At 55.9% G+C, this 13,943-nt stretch overlaps 4 protein-coding genes across 4 annotated transcripts; all 4 read right to left on the reverse strand.

The window, feature by feature from the left end:
• Positions 1-2,143: 2,143 nt before the first annotated feature.
• BJ171DRAFT_181002 (uncharacterized protein) lies at positions 2,144-2,794 on the reverse strand. The gene has a single exon (XM_053106068.1). The coding sequence runs from the start codon at positions 2,602-2,604 to the stop codon at positions 2,221-2,223; it is 384 nt and encodes a 127-aa protein (XP_052964554.1). The 5' UTR covers positions 2,605-2,794; the 3' UTR covers positions 2,144-2,220.
• Positions 2,795-3,169: 375 nt separating this feature from the next.
• Positions 3,170-5,940, reverse strand: BJ171DRAFT_559113 (mitochondrial carrier domain-containing protein; the record flags this gene model as incomplete). Its single annotated transcript, XM_053113191.1, has 9 exons — positions 3,170-3,220; positions 3,388-3,444; positions 3,683-3,976; positions 4,299-4,361; positions 4,555-4,623; positions 4,772-4,788; positions 5,026-5,118; positions 5,359-5,512; positions 5,827-5,940. The coding sequence occupies 9 exons, from the start codon at positions 5,938-5,940 to the stop codon at positions 3,170-3,172; spliced, it is 912 nt and encodes a 303-aa protein (XP_052964555.1).
• Positions 5,941-6,277: 337 nt separating this feature from the next.
• Positions 6,278-8,499, reverse strand: BJ171DRAFT_514353 (uncharacterized protein). The gene has a single exon (XM_053111821.1). It carries the CDS (start codon positions 8,411-8,413, stop codon positions 6,362-6,364), a length of 2,052 nt encoding a protein of 683 aa, XP_052964556.1. The 5' UTR covers positions 8,414-8,499; the 3' UTR covers positions 6,278-6,361.
• BJ171DRAFT_569670 (male sterility protein-domain-containing protein) lies at positions 8,500-13,736 on the reverse strand. Its single transcript, XM_053113579.1, has 11 exons — positions 13,236-13,736; positions 13,049-13,108; positions 12,779-12,951; positions 12,569-12,581; positions 12,343-12,421; positions 12,119-12,268; positions 11,874-12,050; positions 11,477-11,805; positions 9,899-11,241; positions 9,558-9,750; positions 8,500-9,200 (listed from the first exon to the last, which is right to left on the reverse strand). Exons 1-11 carry the CDS (start codon positions 13,640-13,642, stop codon positions 8,852-8,854), a joined length of 3,273 nt encoding a protein of 1,090 aa, XP_052964557.1. The 5' UTR covers positions 13,643-13,736; the 3' UTR covers positions 8,500-8,851.
• Positions 13,737-13,943: the final 207 nt, after the last annotated feature.

Here is a 13,943-nt window from a genome sequence, read left to right on the forward strand (position 1 = left end):
CATCGGTGCTGATCTCGTAGTTGAACAGCTTCTTGTTCACGTCCCGCTCTTGGAAGAGGGAACTACGCAGCTTGAAGCAACTGCGCCAGAGACGATCCTGGTTGTTGATGCCGTCCTCGCCTTCATCCTTGAGCATGTCCCTGGTGAGTCCAAGGCGCTTCTTTGGACCCAGGAGATTCCAAAGAGTGACCGTGTCAATCTTGACATACTTGGCCCTTGCAGTGCATAGAGGAACCATCGTGCACACGGCCGGAGGAGTGTCAAGAGCGAGCTGCTTGAGTGCCCAGTTGAGTCTGGATGCCAGCTTGTTGATCTTGGACTTGGTGGTGCCGAGCTCAGACTTGGCCTTGGTGAACCTCTTGTCGTCGGAGGGAATGCCTTGGGTAGTGAGCTCGTCCAGCTTGGCCTGGCGCTGCAGCTCGGTGACTCGGAGGGCGGGCATGTCACAGTCGATCCACTTGTGGACATCGTCGACCATCTTGTCCCGGGCGAGGATTCCCACATGGTGTGAGAGGCGATGAAGGGCCCGGAAGCGGTCCTGGTCGTTGCTGTACCGAAACTCGTCCAGGACGTGGCCAAAGTCTGGATAGAGGAACTCGAGATCGGCCTTGGTGGCGACTCGACCCCGATCGCTCTCCCACGCTCAATCAGCCGTGGGAAGACATCTTGTCAAGGTGAGTCTTGCCTGATAGCCAAACGATCATGTCATCTCGCTGACACACCGCCACGCTTGACTAGGTTTCCACCCAGAGAGATTCGGATGGTGGTGGTTCTTGTCCGCAATCGGAGTGGAGCTTCCAACAATCATACAATTGATCATTCCTCCGCATCAATCGCCCACCTTCGCGCCGACACAATCGGCGACGAGCGGGCGGACTTGACGGCGAGGTCAAGATGAGGCGGGATGAGGAACAGGGCGGGCCAGCGGACTGTCTCGTCGACTGGACGGTGATTCCGTTGACAACGCCGCTGGCAAAGTGGGGGCAGGGATGCGATGGATGCGATGGATGCGATGAATCGGCGCTGTCCGTCTGCTGTCCGTCTGTGGTGGACAAGTAGAGGGCATTGCGATGACATGCAGCTCCGTAATATCCAAGACGATATGTGTCGGTTGTGATCGGCAAGTAGACCCCCTCCCTTTTTTTTCTCACTCTTGCCAAACGGGCATGCGATGTGTATCCCTGTCCGGCTCGTTCCAACACCGCCCTGCGACTGTTTCGCCCTGTCCGTCCCAGAACCCAGTCCCCTGGCGCCTGGTCACGCTGACCCACTCCCACTCGCTCTTGTACCCATCGCGAGTCACTTTCGGCCAGCCGGCGCTGGGTCGATCAAGCCAAGAGCCCCCCCCCTTTTTTTTTCGCCTCCGCCGCTATCTTCCTTGTCGGCGCCAGGATTGCAGTCATATAAAGGCCTCCCTCCTCTGTTCTCCAGCCGTCTCTGCCACTCCTTCCATTCCGCCCACCAGCAACAACCAGAGACCTCCCCCACCCATCCACTCTTCGACAACATGCCGCCACTCATGTCCAAGAGCTCCCAGCTTTCCAACGGTCACGGCCCTGTCGCGATCCCCGGCCATGCGAGACATAAGCGTCGACACAGCCAGACGGACGAGATCCTGGCTCGTGGACTCGACGCGAGCGACATGGACCTGGATCATCGCAGCGGGTAAGAGGCAACAGCAACAGCATCGGCAGACCTGGAGTGGGGCCGAGGGATTACAGCGGGGAAGGGATCGCTTTGGGACACGGACTGCATCCAGAGACCCCAGAGACCCAGACCTCAAAGGACACACGACGCTGGGGCGTGCAGTGAAAAGTCTTGGTGGGGAGGAATGATGGCGAGTGTTATGGACAGGACAGTCCCTGACGGCCAGGCAGGAGCCGTAGCCACAACCCCGGAAATCGATGGCCAGACTGGCGCTAACCGTCTTCCCGCCTTCCGTCCTTCCCCGCCTTCCAGTCCATGTATCAAAGCCTTCGCTTCCGAACCTCATCCCAAGCGAATGCGAGAGACGGCACTGACCGTGCCCTTGAGCCCCGTCTACTATCCGATGGAGAGCTGCCTTGACTCACACCTGCTCTTTGGTCGTCGTGCTTCCGATGCCGCCAAGCAGCATCACAACATGGGCTATGTGGAGCGCTGCGACAGCTTGCGTTCGCAAACCATGAGCATGTACCATCGCCAGGAGGAGATGTATTATGGAGTGGCAAGTCTGATGGCCTAACTCTCGGCCACAAACAACTCTCGGCCCGCCGGTACGCTAGGGCCCAGGCTCCAGCGTTCGCTCACTTTCCTTTGATCTGTGCATCGATAGTATCCATTCCTGCGCCCTTCTCGCAACAACACCCACACCAGAACCCTAAGATCAGCGCTATCACCATAGCACATTGTCGTGATCATCAGCTCCGCCACGCCGCATTGCTGCTGCTGCCCATTTCGATTCGGTCCTGCCATCCATCCATCCATCCATCCATCCATCCATCCATCCATCCATCCATTCATCCATCCATCCATCCATCCACCCATCCACCCATCCATACACACACACGACTCCATCTTTCTTTTTGCCCCTGGACTACTTTTGTTTTGCTTTTGGCTGCCCATAGACTCTTGCTGTAGATACCGTAGATACTTTTGCACTCACGCCTTCACGCAAGTGCACTCCCCCCTTATCATCAAAAACAGTGTTCGCAAAATGAACCGGGCCACTTGATTTTTGGGACCAGCGGCCGCTCCCTCTGCTTATCCATATCTCTCTTTCTCTCCCTCTCTCTCTGGATACTGAATACATTGTTGTCCATTCATCGCCATCACTGCGGTTGCTCTCACAGTCGCAGTCTCGAGCACACCGGATGACCTCCATGAACGATGGTGACTGACATGTACCAGAGTCATATGCGTTGATACGCGAATCAGCGGATTGTCGTCGCTCCCTCAGCTACATTCCCAGGAACTAGAGCCTGTATCATTTGCCCTATCCAGCTATGAAAACGAGACGTCCCCATTTCATTTTCGTTCGTTTTTTTTTTCTTGGGGGAGGGGACGGAATGGAAGGATGTAAGAGGCCAGAAACGGCATTTTGTTCTTTCTTTTCTCTCGGAGAACCTTTCAAATGCCTCACGGTGGAAGTGCAACTTTAAGATGGGGGGGGTGCGATGAGAGAAGCAGGCTATTGAGCGGCCTTCTTCTGCTTCTGGTATGAGGCGACATAAGCCTTGAGCTATGAGAGGATAGGAACATTAAGTAAGCTGCAGTGCCACCGGGACCTCGGGATGGTCAACGGAACCATCCTCACGCCCGCTCCCACCACCACCATCACCACCACGGCGCTCAGGATCGATGGACATGGCAACGACAATAACCTACTCGCACAAGCCGATAACATACCTGATCACCGCCAAAAACGATGCAAACCGTTTGCCAGATGCCGAGACCGACACGGGGCTGATGAAGATTGTAAGGGGAACGGGTATAGACAAAGAAATGAGTGCGTGGGGGTGGGTAGGCGAGCGGAGCCCACAAAGAAGCCGCAAGGGTCCTCAGCTCGAGGTCGCAGTCGGCTTCGTCGAACTCAAGGCTGCTCATAGTGCGAGGCAGCATATCCGAGTCTCCCAGTAGAGAGAGGATGCTGTGTGCTGCAAAACCAGTAAAACACCACACATCACCCTCGCAGTGAACTCACGGTGACACCACGGTAAAAGCCTTTGAGACCATTGTTCTTGTAGATCCACTTGGCTGCAGTGGCAATCGTCAGCTTCTCTGGGCGCCCTTCGGTCTTGATCTGGCTCTGCATCTCGACACGGATGACTTCCAGAGGCTGATTCCAGCAGCTGAGGGCGCCTCCTACGGCACTTGCAAGAACTTTCTCGGCCGAAGACAGCGGCTTGCTTCGGTCGTCGCGGGCTCGCATGAACACATCCTCGACAATCCGACTGATGCCGAAGCGCGAGCCCCAGTTGGTGCATTGGCGGAGGGCCTAAATCGGCAGCGTACCGAATCGCCACGAGGATGCCGCGACGGTGAAGAGGGACAGAGGTGTTAGGAGATACAGCATGGCCAAATGCATAACCAACTCCAAGCCAGGCTCGCATGATCCGTGTCGAGAAGGGTCGCACGACAATAGCCTCGGCAGACACGAGGCATCGTGTGAGAAGGAGTTGTCTCGACTTTGCCAGAGTATTCAGCAATTCGACTCGGGTTTTGGTGAAGCCGGCGCTCCCTCAAGCCTTCCCCTCAAAACTCACAGCGCGGACAGCGACGAGACACTTCCACAGAGGGATCATGGAATCAGAGCTTACCACTGCGTTTACGCCTTTGTTGATACCAGCGAATCCCTCACGGGCAAAGATCTCTCGGGCCACCTAATCACGGTGTGAATCGATAGAGTTGGTTAAATAGCAAGACAGCACGCGGTGATCCGATGTGCATTCTTGTGGTGTGAAGCCTCCTTGTCGCTCGCTTAGAGTGCCAGGAAGAGAGTGGATTTGTTTGGAGGCTTAATCTCGACTCAGTCAATCAAAGTACCTGGATGGTGCTCTTGGGTGTCCCGCCAACGCCAACGTCCTTGCTGCGAGTTACCTCGACCGTTTTCATAAAGGTGCAAAAACCCATGGTGGTGTACGCCTGAGAAGGCATCGTAGCGTCAGCGCGACTCCGAGGCAGTGGACCAGACAATAATAAGCGAGACCAAGAGCTCGGTTGACTCGGCTCTACCAAATCAACGGTCGGTGGATATCCTTGGCGAAGGCCACATGGCACAGCGGGGTCTTACCTGCGCGATGCCACCACCTGCGATTCATCCAGAGGTTGGCGAGGAGGTCAACAGGCGATATAGAGCCAAAGGATTGGGATACAGAGAGTCAGCCAGATTCACGCAGCAAAGAGCCCGATGCGTCTGAGCGAGACGGCATCGAGTACAAGTTCCTTTGCCGCCATCGCAACGATAATCTGTGTGCTACTGCAGATAGAGGGCCGATCCCAGCCCTCGAGGTCCAAGTCGGCCTGGTAACATTGGCTTGGACCTACCCATGCCACCGATGATGCCAGCAGCCGTGGCAGATCCTCCTTTCGATAGAACCTGGTACTCGAGTTCACTGGCAGTAAACAGCAAGACAGCGCCTGAAGGGCAGATACCAACCCGGTGGAGGGAGGACAGCAGCGATAAAACGGCCAAATCAATCGGAATGAATCATACGAGCAGCAAAGGAGTCAGCCAAACCGAAGCGAAAGAGATCGCGAGATCCACGAGAGACGGGGTCGTCAGCGAGATGGCAAGAGACCAGAGCGGTATTGCGTCGACTCATCGACGAACGATGGCTGCTCAAGCACGGCAGCGGCGGGACTGGCTTGCTCTCGCACCTTTAGTGGAGCCCTCGATCCAAGCCCACGGAATCAGACCCTGGTAGAAGCCGAGGATGCCGCCGCGCTTGAAGGTCTTTGAGATGGCCGTGAGCATGTTGTCGCCGCGATTGGCAGCCATGTGAGTCTTGACGACCTCAAAGGGTTGGCCAAGCTATGGCGGGACAGCAATCCAGAGGCCGACAAGAAAGTCGAGAAGAGTGAGCAGTTACGAAAGCGAGCAGGCGCATTGGTGAGGCCGAGTGATGTGCCGAGCAAACGAAAGAGCGAGCAGAGCAGGGAGAAATAAAAATGAAAATAAAAAATAAGACTCAGAAACACAAGATAGCCCAATGCCTTTCGACTCGACCAATCCGATCCGCATGATGGCTGGAGGAGATGTCCTGCTCGGCCTTGGCTCCAAACGGCGGCAACAGCAGAGGGCAGCGTCCGATGCGAGATGCCCAACTCGACTTTCCCGGTCCTTACCGTTGAGGCCTCGAAGATCGTGAGACCGGCGCCGAGGGCAAGGTTGGTGAAACTCAAGGCCTTCCTCTTCACAGCAGGAGCCGAAGCCGGTGCAGGGGCGCTGGATGTAGACATGGATGCTTTGATTGATTTGACGAGGAGACTGGCTTGAAGCGGCAGCAAAGACGAGCTGTAGGACAGGGAGACGACGACTACGAAGAGGCGAGACAAGCACAGACCGACTCGTTCGGACGGCGAAGGGAACCAACAGGGCCGAGGGAAAGACCGGACGACAACCAGGCGAGCAGATGGAGGAAAAGACGGAGGGAGGGGCAGGAGGGGAACGGCAGGTGCAAAAGGGTCATGAACGGCGGGAGCACGTGAAGGCCTGGCGAGAACACCACCAACGACATCCAGGGCCAAGATGGGGCCTCCAGATCACTCAGGGACACATTGAGGCACACTCTTCCGCTTCGTTCTGAACATGCTGTATTCGTATCTGGCAACATTTGGTCAACTGGCTTGGCTGCCATCAATCCGGGACAGAGCGATATTTCTATTTCGAGCTCCTGTTCTCAGGCTTTCTGTGTCTGATGCGGTCCTTCTTGCCCATTCTTGTTCCTCCGACTGCATGGAGGCGAGACGGCAATTCCGTTCGGGCATCAAGAAGTGGTGGAGGCTTGAACATCTGTAATCGAGATAAGCTGGCGGACAGTCCTTCCAAGGTTCGCAGTCCTGCACACTTTGACAGATCCAGGGTTCTAAGGCCGTCCATGGCCGCCGGCAGCCCCTCCAGGCGCTCCAGTGATGGTGGGAAGTAGAGCGACACCAGACTCGGCATCGATGGCGGCAGTCCAACGAGACTTTTCAGCTTGGTGCACTTGGACAGATCGAGCGTGTTGAGGCAATCCATGGACGACGGAAATCCATGTAAACTCTCCAAGGAGGAAGGTAGATAGAGCGACCCGAGTCGGGGGAGTTTGCTGGACATACCCGTCAGATTGACAAGGTGCTTGCACCGGACCAGGCTCAGTCGCTGCAGACTCGCCATCGAGTCAGGCATGCCAGCAAGACTCCGAAGCGATGTCGGGAGCACAGCGAGCTTGAGTTGGGGCAGGACATTTGGTAGCCCGCTCAGACTTTTGAGCCGGGTACTTTCTGCCATGTACAGACTCTGGAGGCTGTCCATCGAGTCTGGTAAACCCTGGAGCGTGCCGACCGCCGGAATGCTGAGCATCTGCAGATTGGGCAACTCGGGAGACATTCCAATCAAGCTCTTCACTCTCTTGCATCGAGCCAATGCAAGCCCGCGGAGTAGCTCGAGTTTCGGTGACATGCCGTCGAGGCTCTCGAGATACCGCGAGAGCGTCAAGGTCTCCAGCCGAGGCAGTCTCACAGGCATGCCCCGCAGACTCTTGAGTCTGAAGCAGGCCGAGAGGTCGAGGCTCTTGAGGCAATCCATCGACTCGGGCATGCCCTCGAGGGTCTCCAGGCTTTGCGGCAAGACCAACGTCTCGAGCTTTGAGTGTGTCGACAGCAGCCCTTTCAGGTCCTTCATCTTGGTACATCGCGCCAGCTCCAGTTGACGGAGGGACGGGAGCTGGTCCAAATGCCTTGGGAGCAAAACAACTGCTGCTGGAAGCACGATTGTATGTACGTTCGGGAGCTCTGGAAGCCCGTCGAGATGTTTCAGCCGACTACATGGCGAGAGATCCAACCGGACCAGTCGATCCAATCTTGGCATGCCTTCTAGCGTTTCAACTGCGGCGGACAGCATGATCGTCACCAAACTTGGCAAGTGCGGCATGGCTTCCCAAGACCAAATAAAGTCACCAGAGACTGAGCTGCCAATCTGGAGAGAATGGATCGAGGGCAAGCTGTGGGGCCATCCCGCCAAGGTAGCAAACGACCGATTGGAGAGGATGAGATGACCGCAGGCAGATGACTCGAGGATGTGGAGTTCGTGTGGAAGTAAAGATATCAGCTGGTCGTTCCTGAACAAGGGGTGCTGCTGTGGACGGTGAATGTTGAGCGGCTGTACCGAGCCCGACGGGTTCCGAAGCATCACCGATGAATCCAGACATCCGAGCGCAACTTGGTCACCAAGCTCGGCAGCCGGCGTTCCCTGGACGGAGACCAGCGGATGGCGATGGCATCTTTCGTCGGACGGGAGGTCGAAGGATTCCAAATAGGTTTGGATTCGAGGCCGAAGCATGCTGTTTTGGTGAATCCTCCACCACAGACCAAGCTCCCTCTGATAGCAATCGAATGAGGTCGAATGGGCCTGCAACCGACGGGTAAAGCACAAGAGACCCTCCAGAACAGTCACCAGAGAGGTACGAGGCTCAAATTGGCTGATCCATTCTGCGGAGAGTCCAAGACGCTGGGCCAGAAGGGAAGTCCAGCCCGAGCTGGAGACGAGCTGGGTGATGCTGCGGTGTCGCTTGGAGAGGAGGGGCAGCTTGAGGAGCGACTGGAGACCCAGCGCAAGGATGAATGCGTCGCTGGTGACGAGTATAGCGAGGAGATCGAACTGATTGAGGACATGATGTTTTGCGGCCAGGGCTTGAGTGTCCAGAGGGAGATCGCATGTCAGCCCGGCCTGCATCGTTGAGGCGGAAGGCAGCAGCAGCAACAGAAAGTGCGATCACTGGGCAGGAGCACGACGGGTCACGACGAAACCCGTTTCGGCTCCCGCACCTGGTCGACAACAAGAGTGGCCGGTCGATGCGGCGCAGACACAAGGAGGGGACTGAGGGAGGAACTCTGAAACCTCGGCCAGTGTATTGGTTGTTTGTGCGATGACGACTTGCAGAACAGCTGGACTGAGACGACCGAGCAGGCCCTCGCCCACGAAACAAAGCGGGGAGGTGGAGGTGTTTCATTCACGGACGTTGAGTAAAACGGAAAGCGGAAAAGGGGAAACGGAAACGGAAACGGAAACGGGGTTCAAGAAACGGGAAACCTGATTCGAGGCTCGGAGGCCACGGCAGCCGAATGTCCCACTATCGACCGATGGCGGCCGCCCAGCCAGCACACAGACACATCAGTGGCGGCCGGTGCGGGTGAAGGGACGGACATCGGGATACTCCTCGTCCTTGAGCTCGGTCTCCGCCGCCGTGGGCTGGTCGAGATAGGACACCCGATCCAAGTGGAAGAGACTCTTCCTGACGACCAGCTCGGGCGAGGGACACGGCGTCGGGTAGATCGAGCGAGTGTTGGTGTTGTCGACCCTGAAGGACAGGTCCATCAGCATCCGCATGAACGCAAGCAGGGCGTGGTTATCGGGCGATGGGTTGCGCCAGATGATGGTCCTGAACTTTTCGCGAGTGTCCTGCAGGACGGTCCAGCCAACGGAATCGGCAATCTCAAAGACACGCTTCTCGGTGATGACACTGCGAGTGAGTGAGTGAGTGAGTGAGTGAGTGAGTGAGGGGTGATTGCGATGGCCCACGATGTCCGCCATCAAACATGTCAATCTGCGACCCGCTCAATGCCAAGCACAGCATCGACTGACACTCACACTCACACTCACACTCACACTCACACTCACACTCACACTCACACTCACACTCACACTCACACTCACACTCACACTCACACTCACACTCACACTCACACTCACACTCACACTCACACTCACACTCACACTCACACTCACACTCACACTCACACTCACACTCACACTCACACTCACACTCACACTCACACTCCACTCCACTCCACTCCACTCCACTCCACACACTCCTCACCTGTGCTCCGAGTCGCTGATGTGGAACACAAACTTGGACAGCGCCTCCTCCGAGCTGACAATCTCGGCAATCACCTTGGCAACATGGTCGACGGGATCCATGGTCCAAGTGACGGGACTGGCGTTTGCCGGGCAAACGCCGAGCTTGATGCATCCCTCGATGTATCGCCAGATATAGTCGTCTGTGTTGCACACTGGAGGATGGAGTGAACAGGGTGAGAAACAGTGTCGGTCGATGGATGGGTGCCACTCGACAAACAAGATCATCAACCCATGGCCAAGTCGAGGGAACGAAGGAGGGAATCTCCACCACATCACACATCACACATCACCACGGCTCACCTCCGTATCCGCTGTCGCCAGCAATCATCGCTGGCCGAATGATGGTTGCAGGCACTCCCCTCGATCGTGCCTTGTTGATCAGCTGCTCAGAGACCCACTTGGTCTGCGAGTAGCCGCCCGACAGGTTCCAGTTGGAGTACATTTTCTCCTCGAGCGGCTTGTCGGAGCCCTTGGCCATGGCAATCGTCCCGATGGTCGAGATGTAGTGCACCACCTTGAGATGGTGCGTCGTGGCCAGCTGCAGCACCGTCACCGTGCTGAGGACGTTTGTTGCCTTGAGCGTGTTATAGTTGTAGAGCCAGTGCACCTCGGCGGCGTTGTGCACAATCATGTCGGTCTCTTCGCAAATCTCCTTCCATCGCTCGTCCGAGAGTGCCCATCGCTCCTTGGAAACGTCGCCGCGCAGACCAACCCACCGGTCTCGCACGTCATACCACGGATCGTTCTTGTTCCGCGATGCAATCACCAGCCTCGAGGCGTTGGAGTAGGTGCGGAGGAAGGCCAGTTTCTCGGTCTCGGTTCGTGCCAGACAGTAGATCTTGGCCCGAGGGAACTTGTGTGCCAGCTCAAAGATCAGGAATGCTCCGAGGAAGCTGGTTGCACCCGTCAGGACGATGCCGCGGACCTCCTTGGGATAGACAAACGGAGGGAAACCCTCGGCCGTCACACTCGCATCGTCGAGCTTGGCAGCCTCGGCAGCCAGATCGATTGTCGGCGGAATCACCAGCTTGTCGTCGAGAATGTCGACGACCAGCTGGGCGACATTCTTGGGACTCATGCTGTTCGACAGCAGGATCATTGGCGAGATCTCGACACCGTACTCCTCCTTGATGGCGATGGCCAGGCGGCCGATGCTCAGCGAGTCAAAGCCGACACCGCCAATGTAAAAGTTGCGACCGTACAGACCAGGACTGTCCAGGATCTGGCTGCTGAACTCGGAGATCTTGAAGGCAATCTTGATCAAGAACGTCCTGGTGACCATGAGGGGTGGGTAATCGACTGCCTGGCCGTACTGCTCGATGTTCTCGGCGATGCGCTTGAGCTTCTTGAGATCGACCTTGCCCGAGTCGTTGAAGGGGAGCTCGTGGAGCCTGAGGCAGTTGTGGATGGGGAACTTGGAGACGTTCAGCAGCAACAACATGTCCTCGACGACTCGAATGATATCGGCCGAGATCAAGTCGGGATTGGATCCTTTCTGAAGGACGTAGAGCAAGATGATCTTTCTCTCGGAGGTGTGGATGAAGTAGCAATCGGCGATGACCTGGGACAGGTGCTTGTGGACAAGCTCCCTGAGGTAGTTCAGGTCGACATAGACACCGTTGACCTTGATCTTCTGGTCGAATCTGGAGTGTGAGGTGTGAGGTGTGAGGTGTGAGGTGTGAGGTGTGAGGTGTGAGGTGTGAGGTGTGAGGTGTGAGGTGTGAGGTGTGAGGTGTGAGGTGTGAGGTGTGAGGTGTGAGGTGTGAGGTGTGAGGTGTGAGAATGAGAGTGATAAGTATCCAGCGAGCAAAAGGATCGGAACCAAGAGTGTGGATGGCAGTTCTCATGGATCAGGAACACAATAGTCTCCAGACTCACCTTCCAACAACACTGAACTCGTTCTCACCAACCATCTCGACCCAGTCCATGGTGCAGACTCGGGGCGAGCCATCCACGAGGAAGCCAAAGGAAGCCAGTCTGTCGTTGGGATCGGCGTTGACAAAGCTGGGATGGTCCTTGGCAGGATGCTCGGGATCGACGGCAAAGACCAGAATTCCGCTGTTTGATGATCGTCGGTCGATGATCACGCCTTTCTCGTCAAACAAGAGGCAGCGCACCCCAGGCTTGGCCAACTTGTAGACCAATTTCTCTGGAACTTGACTCTCTGCGGCGATATGCAAAAATGATAGTGCCCCAATAACTCCCGTCTAGTCAGAATATTGGTTAATGATCGATCGATTTTAAAATGATCCATGCTATCAACCATGAACTGTACCTCACTTGATCCGTAGAGCGATTGAATCGAGGCATTTGGGAAGCTCTCTCTCGTCTTGTGAACAACGCTCATTGGAATATGCTCCGAACCCAACATTACTTTCTTTGTTTCCATCCACCTGCCATCCGAGTTCATGGAAGTGGCGGTGCTAATGACGAGCTTCATGAACGAAGGTGTCTGCGGGAATATCAATACCATGAATATGTGAAACATTATTCATCCGAACGTCATGCTATTCCACCAACCAAATAAATATATGCAACGCCGTCGTTTAAGAGTTGAGCGACATTCTTTGCTTTCTCAATGGCATTGAATGTTAGGCTTGGAATCCACAAAGATCCTCTCAAATTGAGCGCACTTGGAAGACAACCGAATGTTGCAACAAATGATGGAGGCTGAGAATCATCAATGTCAGTTGGATAAACTTCGGCCATGTATCAATCCGATAATTCGTGTCCTGCACACTTACTTGCAGAATTCCCATACTACAGTTCAGAATCCCGATGGCGGATCGAGTTGTGATTCCTCCAAAGTGTGAAAACTTGAAGCTAGGATGATAGGAACCAGCGCAGAAGGATTCAGTGGACGAGTGATGATACGATTACTTTGGGAATGTGAACAAGCATCAGGTGCGACACAGAAACAGAATCCACAGAAACAGAATTCACAGCATCAGAAGCCACAGGAGAACTCACGACTTGGGGATGCCTGTGGGAGTGACGAGGAGCCAGGATGCAGGACGAAGGAGTCGGGTTGTGGGTTGGATATGCATCGTCAGCGTATCACCTTCCACATTCACCGCATTCACCACACTCACCACATCCACCACACTCACCATCTTACTCTATCCACCACTACACCATCGGCTTTGCTGCTGGGCCATCACGCTCGACCATTCCACATACCGGTTGTTCCAGAGGTGCACTGGATGGTGACATAATCATCAAGGGGCTCACAGACTTCGAGAGATGGGGGTGGGACGTTGTCCAGCACTGGGAACGTGGTGGCATCGACCAGTGTCACTCCAATGGTGCGACCAGGCTTGTTGTGGTGGTAGAGGATGTACTTGATGGAGTATCTGTTTCGATTGGAGTCAAGGTCGAGTCAGGTTGAGCACAGAGGTCTCTGGGATGTCAATCACCTGAGACACATGCGAGACCAGCACAAGTACAAACCTCTCGCACAGAGTCTTGCGAACAGCGGCAGGGAAGTTGAGAGCGAGGTTGAGTGTTTTCCTGGATGGCAACAAGGGACAGATGAGACTCGATAGTGGCCATGGCAAGGACAAGACCGGTCATGTCATGCACAGGCAGCCAGACCAGACCAGACCAGACCAGACCAGACCAGACCAGGGGTACTCACTTGCCCAGCATCCACACGGCGAGCGAGAAGAACACCCAGTGCGCCTCGCCTTCGCAGAAGGTGCCGACGACCTCGTGGTCGTCGTCGTTCCAGCCAGGAAGCGCCTTGAGAGCCTGGGCGATTGAGTATGCATGTTTCCACACATCGCGGTATGAGTAGCGCACAGACTCGCCGCTCTCGTAGGTGTTGATGCAGAGGGCATCGGGCTCGTCGCGGGCCATCCGGATGAAGGCTTCGACCGGATGGACCCAAGGGTCGAAGGGGTCGGCGGGCAGAGCTGGCTCGGGCTGAACAGGTTCGGGCTCGACTGCGGACACCTCGACCATCTCGGCATCCTCCTCCATCGACTCGATGGGCTGGACCTCGATGCCGAGCATGTCGTCCGAGTCGTGGGTGCTGACGACCATGTCGGAGCCAAGTCGGCAGGGGAGACAACGGCAGCGGGATGCTGTCGGCGAGGAACAGGGACAGGCAGATGGCAAGGAGCCAAGGGGCGAGGGGCAAAGGGGCGAAAGCTGAAGGCGCCGTTGTTGTGGGGAAAGTCGTGTCTGGTTCGAATCGGGTGGCCAACAAGCCACTTGCCCCTTTGTTGGTTTCCATATTCCCGTGGTCAGATGGCTTCAACCACTTGGAGCCAGAAACCAACGCCAGCAACAAGCCTCCTCTCCGATCAAGCATCGTTGATGCATGTCCAGCCCTAGCTCGCCC

The sequence above is a fragment of the Polychytrium aggregatum genome (genome assembly GCF_025602895.1).
Source record: "Polychytrium aggregatum strain JEL109 chromosome Unknown BJ171scaffold_31, whole genome shotgun sequence".
Taxonomy (NCBI): Eukaryota; Fungi; Chytridiomycota; class Chytridiomycetes; order Polychytriales; genus Polychytrium; species Polychytrium aggregatum.